Below are 19,331 nucleotides of genomic sequence, written 5' to 3'. Positions count from 1 at the left end.
GGCTTGTTTTGTGCATCAAATAGCGTTAAGAGTTCCTTTCTCCATCATTTGATCACTAACACAGCTGTTGTGTGTGTGCATGTTGTTAAGTGGGTGTCAGTGTAATAACTCCGGGCAGACACATTACAAAGTTTCTGCCCTTCCAACAAGTGTTTATGCTGGTTTATACTGTACTAATGGTAAATGCGTTAATCGTGATTAAGAAAAATTAACATGTCAAGCTTTTTAAATAATCGCATGCGTTAATTCTCACAGCTCTAGTCCAAATACTTTTTGGGGGCCATTGTATGAAATATATATTGTTATTTCTATTTTTTATTTTTTGTTATGTGTTATAAATGAATTGCTGCACAATTTTCAAATTGCATTTTTGAAATCAATCCCACAATGAGCATATACAATGTAGTTTTGATTCCAATACACGTAGAACTTGGTTCATCCAAAGCAGATTTGATGAACACTGATGAAGACCTTTAAACATGCCACTTACATCAAACTCTTCCCAGAAGCCTGCTTTGAGCTTTTTATCAGCCCCGTCCATGTTCTCTCTCTCTGAGGTCTGATTGAGCTGCTTTACTCTGCTCTCAATGTCAGCTGCATTCAACCTCGTGGAGTAATATGGCTGTGGAGGTGGGTAGACACCAAAAGACACAAACATAGGGAGAAAAGGCAAGACATGAATACAGATAGACAGCAGAGGGTAGGAGGGAGACAACAAAGAGGAGGAGAGAGACAGAGGGCGAAGATTAATCACAACATGGGGTTCTATGGGTTCTTCCCACAGCTGTTTGTGATGTACCATTATGTCACAATGTAGCGTAAATAACTGAATTTTACAGATATTTTCCAGTCCAATCTGTTTATGTAAGCAGAACAAATGCTTTACATTAAATTAAATGCCAGTCAACATTTAACCACTGGGCAAGTGACAGTTCAGTTAACTGGTCCAAAGCTCTCTCATACTGGCCCCGGGCCATTGGACCAATCTCATTGTTGAGCCCTGTATATTTTTGGTCTTTTAATCAAAACCACTGACCAAAAATCTCAATCTGTACATCACAGTGGTTAGCGCCCTCTAACTGCCCATCAAATTTATCCAGTGTGACCAAAGCTAAAACAACTCCCACAGTGCTGTTAATACCAGAAGCTGATTAGTTGGTGATGCTTTTGTGGCATGCCATTTTGTGCTATATGTGTAACCTTTAAGAGACAGCTGTCACTTAAACACATGTTGGGACCAGATATTCTTTACCTGTTTGAGGTAAACCATTGTGCCAGATAACTCCTCGATACCAGTGCGTTTGAAATGCTCCACAAGGTCTGTCAGAGTGTCAAAAACCTCTTTACCACCAACTGTGTAGCGGTCATTCTGAAAGTGAATAAACATAAAATGAGTTCAGAGGGATTCCTACATATTTTACCTCCTCTTTGGGAAATTTCCAGTTCAGTATAGCACATTCCAACATATTCACTCACACATTAAGAACACAAAAACAATTGCTCAGATTTTACATTCACTTTACAACCTCACAACATTTCTTTTAAATTTAGCAATATGACTGTATATACAGTACTAAGCAAACGTTTTAGGCACTTAAGATGTGTCACAAAAACACTTGTCTTAAGATGGTTATTTATATCTTCAGCTTTAGTGTCAATAGGAAATATACATTTTAGACTCCTAAACATTCCTTCTGCGAATAAATAGAAGAACAGAGAGCCCTGCAACAGATGGCATTGCACCCACAGAGCCCCCGACTGAACATCGAGTCAGTCTGGGATTACATAAATAGACAGAAGCAATTGAGACAGCCTAAATAGATAGAAGAACTGTGGTGAATTCTCCAAGAAGCTTGGAACATCCTATCTGCAAACAACCAAGAAAAACTGTGTCCAGGTGTACCTAGGAGGATTGGGGCTGTTTTAAAGGCAAAGGTGGCCACACCAAATATTGATTTAGCTTTTTTTTGTGTGTGTTTACTGGACTTTGTATTACGTTCATTGATCAATGAAAACTATTTTTGAAGACATCCTCACTATGCAACATTTTTCACAAGTGCCTAAACTTTTGCACAGTACTGTATAACTGATAGTAATACTGAATTGTGAAGTAGATGCTAGCGTGATTACTCATGATTTTTTCCTGTCTGCCTCTACTGTCCCCTAAATAAAAAAAGGCCAAGAAAGCCCCAAAAATAAATATGTACTTGACTGCATCTTTCATCAAATCTTCAAATAACAATAATAATAATAAAAAAAAAGTGACAGAAAAAGCTCTGTGTGTCTTTAAATCAGATTAACAGAAGCTGCCCATTGGTGAGGGCTTACAACTTCTCAGAATTGAAACAGAGTTAACTTAGGCTGGTTTAAGAAGTTTTAGGCCTTAACCGCATTGTTTTGTTCTCTGAGCTGATTACAACTTTCTTACAGAACTGAGTTTGTTCTGTTAATCTGCTCACAGAGCAAGACAATGCAGTGATGGTGTTTTTCTAGGTAGAGCGCTTTGAACCTCTGGTAAAGCACACACACGCACATACTTACAAATGGAATATAAAAAACAATAGAGCAGCAGTGTGCTGACCTGATTTTGCCTGAAACCTTGGTCATAATCTTCCTCTCACATTTCCACAGCACAACAATAGAACTATTTAGAGCCCACAAGGCTCGGAGTCCTGAGTGGAGCATAGCCATCCACACACACTCATGACTCAAGTCCAGTTGAGTTATTCAGGTATGTGCAAATCTCAAATGTTGATTTAAAAGTCATACTGTATGCATGTGTATATATGTCAAACTGTGTATGTGTGTATACACTTCATACAACTATTATAAAACTATTTTTATTGTTTTTTTTTTTTTTTTTGCCGTTTACAAAAATCTTCAAATGGCTTTTTTTTTTCAAAACAATTTCACTAACAGGTGCAGTAATTTTTTTGTTTCTGTTGCACTGCTGATATGGGAGTCATCTTGGACTTATATTCACACTTAGCTGTGTGGATGCAGCATCATGGAAAAGCAATAGTTTCTGGTAACCAATGCCAATGTAGAAATGCACTATTCACAGTCAGCCATGATTCATTTCGGAAGTATTTTTCTTATAAATTTTTTCCATAGGGATTTCATAAAATTCTAAGTCATGAACAATATCATGACGAGGTGAATCCCGACATTGCAAACTTTGATTTGAAGTAAAAACCAGACAAAAAGACAAAGGTACATGTCTGAAGGAATAAACTATAATCACTTGAAGCACTGTGAATGACGTTATTAAAAACGAAGTGTATAAATAATATATTTTAATTTTATTACAAATATATACAGATATATGCAAATATATAAGTAGAGAGAAGGGAGACCATCTTGATTTTGTCACTCACAGAGCATCATGGGAGTGAGTTCCCCTTTAAGATCATGTACTGTGCAGTGCAATTCTTTACCAGAAATTCATTAAACACAAAAAATTTTGAAGTTGAAATATCATGGACTGATAGCCTCACCAGAAGCATGTACCATCAATTAACAACATCGGAGCTCATAGTAGGTCTGTATTTAAAGAGGCCCTATTATGCTTTTTTGGATTTTACCTTTCCTTTAGTGTGTAATATAGCAGTTTGTGCATATAAAAGGTCTGCAAAGTTACAAAGCACAAAGTCCATGCAAAAGGGAGTTATTCTCTCCCACAGACAACACTGCTCAAAAACTACAAGAAACGGGCTGTTTGTAGTCCAGCCATTTCTTCCGTAAAGTATCTACGTCACTATGTAACACATTTGCATAATGCCTGCCTAAGGGCTACTTTGGCCCGCCCTCAAACAAACGTAGTTATAGCAGAGGCCAGGATGAGTTGGGTTAGCATTGTCACCATGCTGAGAAGACGCTGTTTTATTCACTGCGAAAGCAAAACCTCTTTGTTTGGACTTCCAAAGGCAGACAAATTGAAGAATCAGTGGTTAAAATTTATTTTTATCACTATTCCTCAGCAGTACAACCACAACCGATTCTGAATTTTCAAGACGATTACTCCTGAAAGATGGTGCAGTTCCCACTTTGTTGGGACAATCTGGCGCTTCAGGATCACAAACTGTAAGTATGCTTGATTATTTGTGGATTTATCTGCTACTGAGAGTTCAAATGCGGAGTTTTGTGTTGTAGCTACGGTGTACATCCAGTGCACTGCTGTAGGCCTCTGCTAACCTGCTAGCTAATATTATTGTGTTGAAATAGTTTTGCTAATCAGCTGCGGGTCCACTTTTACCTACAATTGTATAGAATTAAGCAGATTGTCGTTCTTACTATCATGAATAGTGATCAAGTGTGGAGATGGATTTATTTTTACAAACTGTAATTTTACATCTGCAATCTACGGTAGTGCTCGGTTAACTTGCTATGTAATGTTATTGTTTTGGTAAGGGTTTACTATTCAGCTGTGGGCCGGCTTTTACCTAAAACTGTGTAACAAAATGGTCGATCACAAGAGTCTTATATAATTATCCAATTACAAGCTGTAATGTCACGGCCGCTATCCACGGAAGTCCAAAGCTAACTTGCTCACTAACTCTCTAATACCCCTCGTAATGTCCAACCGGGAGTAAGCCTCTGCTCTCCGTTCATATATCGGGCGAAAAAGGTTCGGCTACATCCATTCCAGCAAAAGATGACTAACTTATATGCACTACGCGTCTTTTGCTTGAAGCTTTGTTAGGTTCACAATAATCAACAGTGTACTTGTAAGAAAGCTACAAAATTAAAACTTACCAAAGTGAAACGTCCTGCTCAAGTCATGCTTGCGAAGGTGGTTTGGGTCGATCAGCTTGTTCTTCCAAACTTTCATTATCGGACTCAAACTGGTACGGCAAAAACCGACACCACTGTTACCATAGTTACAATAGTGCTTGAAACTCGGTTATGGTAAGGGGCATTACATTTCCGACATACGCTCAACGTGGCTGACCAGTCACAACAGACTAGGCCAACTGGCCAATCAGAGCAGACTGGGCTTTTCGGAAAGGGGGGCTTTAAAGAGACAGGACCTAAATCAGAGCGGTTGAGCCAGAGGATGAAAATAGGTTTAGCAGAAATTTACAGTATGAGAAAAATAATGTGTTTTTTGAACTTTAAAGCATGTAAAACTATTCTAGTAGACCCCCAAAATAAAATCATGAACCTGTAAATTAGCATAATATGGGCTCTTTAAAGGTTTATAAGTTATCATTAAAAATCAATTGGCCAATGGAAAAAATTTATGGGATTTTCACTTCTGGAACCAGACTGTTGCACTCTATAACTGAGGGGTTACTGAGATAAAGTGAGTAGTATTTGGCTGGTCATATGATCTCAACATTTCAGCCCTCATGAGCCAGCTCCATGTAAAATAAAACAGCCTTTCTTAGGCTACTGATATGACTGGAGTCTTTATCTCATGTGAGTGTACATCATTTTAAAAATATTTTTCAAAAGTACTATTAATTTCGTCAGAAGTAAAACTTTTCAAATTATTACATATAAAAAAAATAAATTAAAAAAACACCATGTCTTTGATCAAGGTGCTAAGATCTATAAAATGTACATTTATAACAATACTCCAGATCTAGGACCCCGTTTCCACCTGGTATTAAGATGAGTTTCGGGTGATCCGATCACATGTGGTCAGCCCTAAATACAGGTCTAAAAGGGGTCTAAAAAGTTTTGTGATCGAATCACAGAAACCATATACGAATGTGGTAAAAAACGCATGTGTCAACATCACATCCTGTATACGTCCTGTATGCGTCCTGTATGCATCCTGTATGCATCCTGGCAGCAGTGATGTGCCACCCCTCACCTGTCAATCAACTGCTGCACTAAAACAAGAGTTTAAACTTTGCCATTTATGAGCGGCTTTAAAAGGAAATAACGGTCTGATCGGAAAACATATACAATGACTATAGCCTCACAGATCTTCTTTAGTGTGTCTGATATCAACACAGATGACAAGCACAAACACCTGAAGCTCCTTTAATCCAGGTAATCTACTAAAATAATAATTCTGCTTGCAATGTTGCATTTGTGCTTAGATTAAATTTCAACCGCATCTGGGAGAAACAGCGCAGCGTTTTTTTTCGCACCTTATTTGTCTTTTCTGACTTTGTTGCACTTTAATATCATGCAGTAACACAATGTCATAGTGACTGGCGGCCAAAAGTTTGGAATAATATACAGATTTTGCTCTTATGAAAATAAATTGGTACTTTTATTCACCAAAGTGGCATTCAACTGATCATAATGTATAGTCAGGACATTAATAACATGAAAATGTACTATTACAAATTGAAAAAAAAAATTCAAAACGTCTTAAACTATTTCAGAGTTCTCATCAAAAAACCCTCCATGTGCAGCAATGACAGGTTTGCAGATCCTTGGCATTCTAGCTGTCAGTTTGTCCAGATACTCAGGTGACATTTTACCCCACACTTCCTGTAGCACTTGCCATAGATGTGACTGTCTTGTCAGGCACTTCTCACGCACCTTACAGTCTAGCTGATCCCACAAAAGCTCAATGGGGTTAAGATCCATAACACTCTTTTCCAATTATCTGTGTCCAATGTCTGTGTTTCTTTGCCCACTCTAACATTTTCTTTTTCTGTTTCAAAAGTGGCTTTTTCTTTGCAATTCTTCCCATAAGACTTGCACCTCTGAGTCTTCTCTTTACTATTGTACATGAAACTGGTGTTGAGCGGGTAGAATTCAATGAAGCTGTCAGCTGAGGACATGTGAGGTGTCTATTTCTCAAACTAGAGACTCTGATGTACTTTCCTCTTGTTTAGTTGTACATCTGGCCTTCCACATCTCTTTCTGTCCTTGTTAGAGCCAGTTGTCCTTTGTCTTTGAAGACTGTAGAGTATTTTTCATACACCTTTGTATGAAATCTTCAGTTTTTTGGCAGCTTCAAGCATTGTATAGCCTTCATTCCTCAAAACAATGATTGACTGACGAGTTTCTAGTGAAAGCTGTTTCTTTTTTGCCATTTTTGAACTAACATAGACCTTAAGACATGCCAGTCTATTGCATACTGTGACAACTCAAAAACAAACACAAAGACAATGTTAAGCTTCATATAACGAACGAAATAGCTTTTGATATAATGGCAAGTGATTCTCTAGTACCAAATTAGCAATATAGCATGATTACTCAAGGATAAGGTGTTGGAGTGATGGCTGCTGGAAATGCGGCCTGTCTAGATTTGATCAAAAATGACTTTTTTCGAATAGTGATGGTGCTGTAATGTCCTGACTATACTTTGTGATCAGCTGAATGCCACTTTGGTGAATTAAAGTACCAATTTCCTTCCGAAACAGCAAAATCTGTACATTATTCCAAACTTTTGGCCACCAATGTATGTCGTCATGAAACAGACCTTCCCCTCCAAATTCGAACACAAGCGGTCACAGAAGACTCATTAAAACGACCAGCTGTAAACAGCGATGTGTCTCACCTGACCACATGTGACTGGATCACCCGAAACACATCGCAACACCAGGTGAAAACGGGCCTAGGTGACCTATGGATACATTCGTCTCCTCAATGTTTAATAGGTTTCACATTTAACTGAGTGACCAGATTATGTCAAAGTAGGGCTGTGTAACACAGTTTTGTCCAGACACTTGCTTTTTGTAATTTGCAATTAGTTTAGCACATTTGGATTGTAAAGATCACAAAGGAGAACACATTAGTGGCTTCCTTTGATTCACAATCATTCTGTATGTGTATGAGCTCAACCACACAAGCACTTACACTGCACATGACCTTGATGTGGGAGACCCTCCTGCCAGCACTGGTCTGATCATCAGTGAGAGCAGAGAGCACAAAGTCTCCAGGTTTAGACAGCGATTCCCTCACCAGGAACGTTCCAGTCTCATCACGCTCTCGGAGCAGTTTCTCAGCGTTTGGCCCCGACAAGTGACCATGATACCACCTGAAAACACACAGTTGACAGAATAAGAAAAAAGGTTTTGCCACTGTGATGTTTATATTAGGGACGGCACCCATCTGATACCTGGATCGGTATCGGGTCCGATACTGATGTTTTTACCCGGATCCGGTCCGACGAGCCCAATCCAAATCATCATTAAAGTAGTCCATATAACTCGAGCATTTTATTCAGGCTCTTACAGTCATTCAAAAGCTTTGTGAATTGCAAAAAGGCTGTGTTTAATAATAAATATAGTCCATATAACTCGAGCATTTTATTCAGGCTCTTACAGTCATTCAAAAGCTTTGTGAATTGCAAAAAGGCTGTGTTTAATAATAAATATACAGTCAGCGCACAGCTAAGTAGTCTCTGGCACCAAGCTTTACTGAACGAGCGCCGCTCTGCCTACACACATAAACGGGCGCAGAGGCTCGTGATGCGCTGCTCAGCGCAATATGTGGTCGCTCCACACAAACTCCATCTTGGATGTAGATAATCAATAGTGGGGTCCGCCTATAACATGAATTGAGAATGGCACCGGACAAGCATTTTACCAAATGTTGAATGAGAAGCACTGTGAATTAGCCTACAAACAAACACTCAAACAGAGACACCCTGGAGCGCGCAGAGCTGGACTTTCAAAATAAAAGCCGGAGTCAAATTAAAAGCCTTAAGAAATTTCAACTGAAATGTATTACCAATGTTTAATACAATTATTATTATTATTATTATTATTAGAAATTACAATAAAATAAATTGGGTTCCAAAAATGACTGTGTGACTGAAAAGTGGATTGATATTATTTATGTTTATTTATTTATCACACATTTGCACATATACAGTGAAATTCTTTTTTCACATATCCCTGGGGTCAGAGTGCAGGGTCAGCCATGATACGCTGGGTCAAGGGCCTTGCTCAAGGGCCCAACAGTGGCATCTTGGCAGTACTAGGGATTGAACCCCTGACCTTCTAATCAGTAACCCAGAGCCTTAACTGCTGAGCCACCACTGATATACTAATAAAGCTAAAATGAAATAAATAAATAACACACACACAGAGAGAGAGAGAGAGAGAGAGAGAGAGAGAGAGAGAGAGAGAGACGAGATCTGAATCTATTTACAAGTCCAGATACAAGTTAAAATGTGTAAAGAGAATTGGCTTCTTTTGTACTGAAGACTTTCACTGGAATTATTGTTCTTTTTGCTGCTGCATCCTTCAGACTAGTTTACAATAAAGTTTAACTCATTAAGAAAAAACAACACTGGTATCGGATCGGGATCGGTATCGGCCAATACTGAGAGTTCAGGTATCAGAATAGGAAGAGAAAATTTTTTATTGTTCCATCCCCAGTTTATATAAAGTACTCTGTGTGTTGTTCTAGATGTTCTCATAATAGAAGCTTCTAAAAGTAAAATGTGGAGTTGTTTATTCATATGTGAATGTGAAAGATATTTTCCTGTACTGTATAGTATATAGGGAAGACCTGGGCTGGTTATCACATATTTTACTCCAGTGAATATTTTTTCCAGGGTACGTTTATTTTTCAGTCACTTTCTGTACAGGCACAAACCTGACCTAAAAAATAAACAGATACTTAAGAGCCTATGATTGAATCATTATTGCAGTGATTAATGTTTCAGCTGGCAACAATTATTTTAACCCTAACTGATGCAGTGTGTAGCTTCTCATTTCTTAAACAACCATGTCGGAAGACGTATCCCGTGGTCATGGAAAAGATGCTACTGTGTTTCAGAAGGGCAAATTACTGGCCTGCATCAAGCAAAGAAAACAACTGGAACTGGGTTAAGAACTGCCCAGTGCATTATTAAAACCTGGAAGGAAAGTGATGAACTGTCAGCTTCGCAGAAGGAATGTGGTCGGAAAAAAATCTTGAATGATCGTGATCGGAGATCACTAAAACGCTTGGTGAAGTCACATCGTAAAAAAACAACAGCAGAACTCACAGCTATGTTCAATAGTGAAAATAAGAGTATTTCCACACACACAATGTGACGAGAACTTACAGGATTGGGACTAAACAGCTGTGTGGCCACAGGAAAGCCACTTGTTAGTGAAGCTAATCGAAAAAACAACTTCAGTTTGCTAGGGAGCATAAAGATTGGACTGTGGAGCAATGGAAAAAGGTCATGTGGTCTGATGAGTCCAGATTTACCATATTCCAAAGCAATGTGTCAGGGTAAGAAGGGAAGTGCATGAAGCAATGCACCCTTCATGCATAGTGCTCACTGTACAAGCCTCTGGAGGTAGTTTTATGATCTGGGGTTGTTTCAATTGGTCAGGTCTAGCCTCAGCAATGTTATGAGGCAATCAAATGAAGTCAGCTGACTACCTGAATGTACTTAATGACCAAGTTATCCCATCAATTGATTTTTTCTTCCCTGATGGCACGGGCATATTCCAGGATGATAATGCCTAGATTCATCGGGCTCAAATTGTGAAAGAGTGGTTCAGGGAGCATGAGGAATCATTTCACACATGAATTGGCCACCACAGAGTCTTGACCTTAACCCCATTGAAAGTATTTGCAATGTGCTGGAGAAGACTTTATGGAGTGGTTCGACTCTCCTGTCATCTATACAAGATCTCGGGCAAAAATGAATGCAACTCTGGATGGAAATAAATGTTGTGACATTGCATAAGGTTGTCGAAACAATGAGATGACGAATGCGTGCCATAATCAAAGCTAAAGGCAGTCCAACAAAATATTAGAGTATGCAACTTTTTTTGGGCCAGGCAGTGTAATGTCTCCGCGGTAACATACTCAACAAGTCACGTGGTAAGATGCGCGGGTTGACGGTCTCAGACACGGAGGCAACTGAGATTTGTACTCCGCCACCCGGATTGAGGCAAGTCACTATGCCACCACGAGGACTTAGAATGCATTGGGAATTGGGCATTCCAAATCGGGGAGAAAAAAAAAGATGAGCTGTCCTAATTTGGAAGCGCTCTTTATCAACTGTAAGCCTTTCAACTCGCTGCGGGAAATTTCCTCGTTTATTGTTTATATTCCTCCACAAGTGCGTGAGAACAATAATACCCGGACTGACTTATTATTATTCTCAATGATTTTAACAAAGCCAACCTCACCCGTGAACTGCCAAAACACAGACAGCACATTACATGCCCCACCAGGGACAGAAATGTACTGGATCACTGTTACACACCATTAAAGGATGCATATCACTCTGTCCCTAGAGCAGTTTTGGGAATTTCTGATCACTGTCTGGTTCATCTTCTTCCAACCTACAGGCAGAAATTAAAATCAACCAAGCCAGTAAAGACTGTAAAGAGATGGACCAATGAAGCAGAGCTGGAACTACAAGCCTGCTTTGACTGCACTGATTGGAGTGTTTTTGAAACTGCAGACGCCAATATGTACGAACTCACAGATACTGCGACATCATATATCAGTTTGTGTGAGGATATGTGTATTCCTACTAGGACTTATTTAACATACAACAATGACAAACCATGGTTTACAGCAAAACTCAGGCAGCTTCATCAGGCCAAAGAGGATGCTTACAGAAGTGGGGATAAAATCTTGTACAATCAGGCCAGGAACACACTGACTAAGGAAATCAGAGTGGCTAAAAGAAGCTATTTTGATAAGCTGAAAAACACGTTTTCAGCTAATGACACTGCATCAGTGTGAAGAGGCCTGAAAGAAATGACTAACTACAAGACACCCAACACTGTAGGAATCAAAATCTGGCTGACGATTTTAATGTGTTTTACTGTTGATTTGAAAGGCCCAGTCTCACATCCCACACCCGCTCCTGCAACCCCCCTCCTCCCCCTCCTGCTACTCAATCTGCCCTTAAGATCTGTGAAGAGGAGGTGTGCCGGGTCTTCCGGAAACAAAAGACAAGGAAAGCACAGGGCCCAGACGGTGTTTCACCCACTTGTCTAAAATCCTGTGCTGACCAGCTGGCCCCTATCTTCACACAGATCTTCAACAGATCACTGGAGCAATGTGAAGTTCCCTGCTGCTTCAAACGCTACACTATCATTCCTGTCCCAAAGAAACCCAAAATCACAGGAATTAATGACTACAGACCCATCACTCTGAAGTCTGTGGTCATGAAGTCATTTGAGAGACTGGTGTTGGCCCATCTGAAGGACATCTCTGGACCCTTTCTAGATCCCCTTCAATTTGCTTATCGAGCAAACAGGTCTGTGGATAATGCAGTCAACATGGGATTGTATCATATCTTGCAACATCTGGACAGACCAGGGACATATGCAAGGATCCTTTTTGTGGACTTCAGTTCAGCATTCAACACCATCATCCCTGCTATTCTCCAGAATAAATTACACCAACTCTCTGTTCCCATGTCTATCTGTCAATGGATCACCAGCTTTCTGAATGACAGGCAGCAGTTAGTGAGACTGGGGGAATTAATTTCCAGCACATGTACGATCAGCACTGGTGCCCCCCAGGGATGTGTGCTCTCCCCACTACTCTTCTCCCTCTACACCAATGACACCTCTGTTAAGCTCCTGAAGTTTGCAGATGACAGCTCCTGAAGTTTGCAGATGACACTAGACCCAGCAGAGGTTGTACTTCCTTTACCAGTTGAGGAAGTTCAACCTGTCACAGGCGCTGCTGATACAGTTCTACTCAGCAGTCATTGAGTCTGTCCTCTGCACTTCAATAACTGTCTGGTTTGGTTCAGCTACAAAATCGAATATCAGAAGACTACAAAGGACAGTTCGGACTGCTTAGCGGATTATTGGTTGCCCCCTGCCCTCCCTTCAAGAACAATACACTTCCAGAGTGAGGAAAAGGGCTGGAAAAATCACTCTGGACCCCACTCAACCAGCCCACTACCTTTTTGAACTGTTGCCTTCTGGCTGGCACTACAGAGCACTGAGTTCCAGGACTGTCAGGCACAGGAACAGTTTTAACCCTCAGGCCATCCACCTCATGAACAGTTAAAACTGCCCCATTGAGCAATAATTATGTGCAATACACAGCTTAGTCTATTTATATTTATCCAACATATCCTACCTTTTCTGCCATACATTCCCTTGCATCTGTATATAACAGATTTGTATTTGCATTTGTGCATACGTATATATATTTTTTGTCTTATTGTATATTTCTATATATATACACTTATTTTTTCTATTCGCTCTTTATTTCTTTTATATATTTTTTTTTATTATCTCAGTCTTGTTGTATTGTTTGTGCACTGGAAGCTTCTGTCACCAAGACAAATTCCTTGTATGTGTAAGCACACTAGGCAATAAAGCTCATTCATAAAGCTCATTAATTCATTTATTCATTAATTATTACAAATTTGAATGAAATCTGAAGAAACTGAAGCCTCTGACGCACACAGCCCAAGCTAGGGTATTTAGAGGATGGTACTGCTTTAAAATAAAAACCCTTAGATCCAAATTCAGATGCACCACAAACCACAGCAGCCATGCACTCAATACACATAAATACAAAAAACCTATCTATATCTGCAGTGCACAGATTTTTGAATTTAATAACATTGTATTTCGGGATCATGATTCAAAAGTATGATGGTCTTCCAGCACAGACATGCTAAAATGTGAGCTAACAATTAGGTTTAGATCTCAATTTCTCAATTTCAGCTTCCTGTACTGTGGTCGGAAAATTTTCTGATGACAAGATTTCTTGACTCGAGCCTATGGTGTATTTTTAGCTTGTCCTTCCTTCTCTCTTTTCTTGAGAAAAAAAAGCTTGCTAAATCACCCTTCTGAGAGTTCTTTCATGATTGCTCTTTGACAACAACAGCTAATTAATTGTTGTCACTGTTGAATAATACAATATAATATTTATTAAACTCCTGAATATTAAACTAAGCGATAAAAGAGTAATTCAAGTATAGTTATATTCTAAAATAAAATAAAATGTATGATAAAACTCAATTTGAATACTAAGGAAATAAATATAAGCAAATGGTAAAATAATAGTGCAAACTTTAGCCAGCTACATTTTATGAATGCTGATTCTGAAGTTCATTGCCCCAGGCTAAAATGATCTGCTGAGACTGAGTGGTAATAACCTTGTTATAGAGCTGTCATAAATATCTTATTAGACATTATGACAGTTAGAATCACTAGAGCATAGCAGCATGCAGGATTACAATGAATGGTTATAAGAGGTGACTGGACACCTGTCTTGTGATTAAGCCACTGTTTCATGCAATCAGGCTTCTTTTGAGTTTGAATTAGGCTGTTTAGCAATGTTATATCTGTGCATATCAATGATCTGATTGTGTGTTTAATATTATTTTGTGTGCATGCCAAATGTATATATTGTACAAATGACTACGGTGTATGTGTCATTGCAAATTCTCTTCAAACTTGGCATTACAACATAAGCATGTTCTCCATAAGTAACTAGGGATAGTTCACACAAAAATGAAAATTCTCTCATCGTTTTCTCACCCTCATACCATCCCAGATGTGTATGACTTTCTTTCTTATGCAGAGCACAAGCGAAGGTCTGTAGGTCCATACAAAGCAAGTGAATGGTGGCCAAAAATGTAAAGGTCCAAAAAGCAGATAAAAGCAGCATAAAAGTAATCCATACAACTCTAGTTGTTAAATCCATGTCTTCAAAAGCGATATGATATGTGTGGGTGAGAAACAGATCAATATTTAAGTTCTTTTTTACTATAAATCTCCACTTTCACTTTCACTTCCACTTCTTTTTTTTTTATTTTATTTTTATTTTTTTTGATGATTCACATTCTTCATGCATATCGCCTCCTACTGGCAGGGAGCAGAATTTATAGTAAAAAATGACTTAAATATTTATCTTTTTCATACACACCTGTCATATGGCTTCTGAAGATATGGATATAACTACTGAAGACAGATTATTTTTATGCTGCCTTTATATGCTTTTTGCACCTTCAAAGTTCTGGCCACCATTCACTTATATAAATTGTATCTGGGATGGCATGAGGGTGAGTAAATGAAGACAGAATTTTCATTTTTGAGTGAACCATCCCTTTAAGCATACAAAGACCACAAACTCATAAAAAAAATGTAAAACAGTGTCATTTGTATTTTATGTGCTGTGTGTATGTATTCTGCATCTCTGGTGAGCGTGTACTACTAACGTTTGTAAGACAATTATGTTTTAACATCATTTCAAATTCTGCTCTATTCAGTCAAAAACCAAGACCAGTGTCTCAAAGTTGTTAATTTATGGTCCATTACTGTTAATAAACTTGACTGTCTTATCTCTCGTTTTATGGAAAGAAAAAGCATTTTTTCCATTACAATTCAATCTGCTAAAGATCAGCCGATTAGAGGCAATGAAGTGTGAAAACGTTTTAAAACTGTAAGCTCAAATTCATCAAGATTTATAAATGACATGAAATTAGAAATATTCTCATACTAACAAAGAAACATTGTTGTTAAAATGAAGTCATTTTAAACATGCATGAAATCACTGGCAACAGCTTTAACATCATATATGCAATTTTTTATGTTTTGTGTGAGATAAATTATTTCTTGCTCTTTAATGTCTCGGTAACACTTCACAGTAAGGTTGCAGACATATGAGTTAACATAAACTAACTCTAAACAATACTTTTACAGCAATGATCAATCTTGGTTGACCTTCATTTTTGGTGACTATTTCTACATATACTCATACATTTTTAACATTAAAAGTTGTATGTTATCATTTGTTAATGCATATGAACTAACATGAACAATAAATAATAGTATATTTATAATTTTATACCAAGATTTATTAATCTGTGATCATGTTGACTAAATAATTGTTCAGTGTTAATTATGATATTTAATGCACTAAATAATGTTAACATATACAACCTTATTGTAAAGTGAGAATGCCAGAAGTGTCGTTCTCTGTACTGAAAGTTTATAACATGACGAAGAAGAAAAGACCTTTGGAGAAGTTCACAAATGGCAAACATAGTAACAACATAAGAACTACACATTTTCAGTGCCTTTGGGTGCAGAGCGCACTGCAAAATGTTTCTATAATCAGGTATGGCATTTAATCTCACACAGTCAATCTGACAAACATATATAAGCAGACTTTTATTGATGTAGAAAAGTGTCACACTGGGCTTGGCTGTGACCTGACAGACAGTCAGGAGTAGAAAGTTTGTATTTTCTGTCCATTAAAAAAAGAGCACCCATCAAAAAGCTCATCATGAGTAGGACCAAAAACCAGAAAGAGATAGACAGAAGGGTGGAGGACAGATAGAGAAAGAGGAGGAGAGATGAAGGAAGGCCTAAATGGGTCTGGTCACTGTTTGCAAATGTGTCAAATCTAAAGTTTCCAACCGCATAACAGAAAAGGAAGTCAGACACATGGCATAGGGAGGGGTAGAGTTTGTTTGTGATTCAAGGTGGTTTAAAATGAAATGATGAGCAGTAAAAGATAAAAATGAATGTCCAAGCTTATCTGTGGTTAATATGTTTGCATGCTTTTACTTACATATGTTTGGTACTAATATGTCCTAAAATAAGACATTTAAATGCACCATATCCAGGAGTTACAGTCAAAGATGTATGCTAATTCATTAACAGAATAGGTGAATAATTAAATTAGACAATCAGCATATGCTGTGTAACCATTACCTTACCTTTATCATTAGATAGGCCTTGCACTCCAATGCAGATTTATTGTGACTGGATTGTATCCTACTATGACCTATAATCATATAATATTTTCTCTTTATTTTTACTATATGCAATTTTTGTCGTTTATCTGCATCATAATTTCATTAAATAACAATAAATTATATTTAATTTAATAATAAAATAAAATAATCTTTCACACCCATGTTTTTCGCCTTACCTAAACAGAATATATACTGTGTAATTTATGTAAACAGTTTGTTTTAAAAAAGTGAAGTAAATGAGGAAAAGATTTTGATTTTTAAGTACATTTATTTTAGTAAGTGAGTAAAAAAGTGAATTTAAGTAAGTGCTACTTTAGCACCATAAAGAGGATTTGTGCTTTGACAGTTAAAGAGTTAACAGAGAAAGGAGAGAGACAGATTGGGAGAAAAAGATTAAATTTTAATTTTAAAATACTCATAATCAGATCATTGTTAAATAGTTTTTTGGTTTTTTTTATCCCACTAATTCTTTATTCAAAATCAGCCTACAACTGATATACCTTCGGTAAGTCTTCGAATGTTTTAGAATGGGGGTGGGGGGGTTGCACAACTATGTCATACTAGCCACCAGCCATATTTACACTGAAGATCCACACATAAATACCAAAATGATTGTATGAGTGTGGTAAAGTAAGTTTTAGTTTTGCAAATTATTTTTGTACTCGGCTTCTGCGCTTTTGCTTTTGAGACAATTTTTGAGACGACGTTGATTCACAAATATAACTGTTCTGATCTGCTAACACACATGGATGGCGTTTGTAATGTCAAAATTGCTGGAGAAATAACATACAGTGCAGCCGGAAAGTATTCACAGCGCTTCACTTTTTCCACATTTTGTTATGTTACAGCCTTATTCCAAAATGGATTAAATTCATTATTTTCCTCAAAATTCTACATACAATACCCCATAATGACAACGTGAAAGAAGTTTGTTTGAAATCTTTGCAAATTTATTGAAAAAAAAAAAAATCACATGTACATAAGTATTCACAGCCTTTGCTCAATACTTTGTTGAAGCACCTTTGGCACCAATTACAGCCTCAAGTCTTTTTGAGTATGATGCTACAAGCTTGGCACACCTATTTTTGGGCAGTTTCTCCCATTCTTCTTTGCAGGACCTCTCAAGCTCCATCAGGTTGGATGGGGAGCGTCAGTGCACAGCCATTTTCAGATCTCTCCAGAGATGTTCAATCGGGTTCAAGTCTGGGCTCTGGCTGGACCACTAAAGGACATTCACAGAGTTGTCCCGGAGCCACTCCTTTGTTATCTTGGCTGTGTGCTTAGGATCGTTGTCCTGTTGGAAGATGAACCTTCGCCCCAGTCTGAGGTCCAGAGTGCTCTGGAGCAGGTTTTCATCAAGGATGTCTGTGTACATTGCTGCATTCATCTTTCCCTTGATCCTGACTAATCCCCCAGTTCCTGCTGCTGAAAAACATCCCCACAGCATGATGCTGTCACCACCACGCTTCACTGTAGGGATGGTATTGGCCAGGTGATGAGTGGTGCCTGGTTTCCTCCAGACATGACGCTTGCCATTCAGGCCAAAGAGTTCAATCTTTGTTTCTCATGGTCTGAGAGTCCTTCAGGTGCCTTTTGGAAAACTCCAGGCGGGCTGTCATGTGCCTTTTACTGAGGAGTGGCTTCCGTCTGGCCACTCTACCATACAGGCCTGATTGGTGGAGTGCTGCAGAGATGGTTGTTCTTCTGGAAGGTTCTCCTCTCACCACAGAGAAATGCTGGAGCTCTGTCAGAGTGACCATCGGGTTCTTGGTCACCTCCCTGACTAAGGTCCTTCTCCCCTGATTGCTCACTTTGGCCAGAGTCCTGGTGGTTCCAAACTTCTTCCATTTACGGATGATGGAGGCCACTGTGCTCATTGGGACCTTCAATGCTGCAGAAATTTTTCTGTACCCTTCCCCAGATCTGTGTCTCGGAGGTCTACAGACAATTCCTTGGACTTTATGGCTTGGTTTGTTCTCTGACATGCACTGTTACCTGTGGGACCTTATATAGACAGGTGTGTGCCTTTCCAAATCATGTCCAATCAACTGAATTTACCACAGGTGGACTCCAATCAAGTTGTAGAAACATCTCAAGGATGATCAGTGGAAACAGGATGCACCTGAGTTCTGAGTGTCATGGCAAAGGCTGTGAATACTTATGTACATAAATTTGCAAAGATTTCAAACAAACTTCTTTCACGTTGTCATTATGGGGTATTGTTTGTAGAATTTTGAGGAAAATAATGAATTTAATCCATTTTGGAATAAGGCTGTAACATAACAAAATGTGGAAAAAGTGAAGCGCTGTGAGTACTTTCTGGATGCACTGTATAGTGAGTAAAACACACAAAAAAATCATAGAAGTTCTCTTATTTTTATATTTTAAGTAAGTTTTCTTTTATGCATTTAAACAACATCATGTCAAAATGGTACAAGCTTATCCTACTCAAATGCATGTGACATCAAATAAACAAGAATTATGTCTAAAGTAATCCAAAAGCAATTAGATTAGATTACTTTAAAATGTATTTGAAAAGATTAGGTTACTGACTAAAATTTGAGTCATGTCACTTATCAGTACCAGATTACAGTTCAGAAGTAATCTACCAAGGATTGTTAAAGGCGCAAATGCCCCACAAATTTTTTTTATTTATTTTTTATCCCCTTTTCTCCCCAATTTTTGGAATGCCCAACTCCCACAACTTACT

General features: G+C 38.3%; 1 protein-coding gene across 5 annotated transcripts in view; it reads right to left on the bottom strand.

Annotated features, from left to right (window-relative positions):
• The window catches only part of LOC127453922 (tyrosine-protein phosphatase non-receptor type 6-like), a 46,517-nt gene that overhangs the window by 12,273 nt on the left and 14,913 nt on the right, over positions 1–19,331 (bottom strand). For all 5 annotated transcript variants that reach the window (XR_007899474.1, XM_051720706.1, XM_051720704.1 and 2 more), the window contains 3 exons: positions 7,771–7,951; positions 1,253–1,369; positions 491–622 (listed from right to left, as the gene is read on the bottom strand). Coding sequence is in view for 4 of the 5 variants with exons in the window: in XM_051720706.1 (XP_051576666.1) it covers positions 491–622; positions 1,253–1,369; positions 7,771–7,951 (430 nt within the window). In the remaining variant the exon portion in view is untranslated. The remainder of the gene's footprint in view (positions 1–490; positions 623–1,252; positions 1,370–7,770; positions 7,952–19,331) is intronic.

The sequence above is a fragment of the Myxocyprinus asiaticus genome, chromosome 16 (assembly GCF_019703515.2).
Source record: "Myxocyprinus asiaticus isolate MX2 ecotype Aquarium Trade chromosome 16, UBuf_Myxa_2, whole genome shotgun sequence".
Lineage (NCBI taxonomy): Eukaryota > Metazoa > Chordata > Actinopteri > Cypriniformes > Catostomidae > Myxocyprinus > Myxocyprinus asiaticus.
Note: the sequence above shows the minus strand (reverse complement) of the source record. Positions and strands in the feature narration are given on the sequence as shown.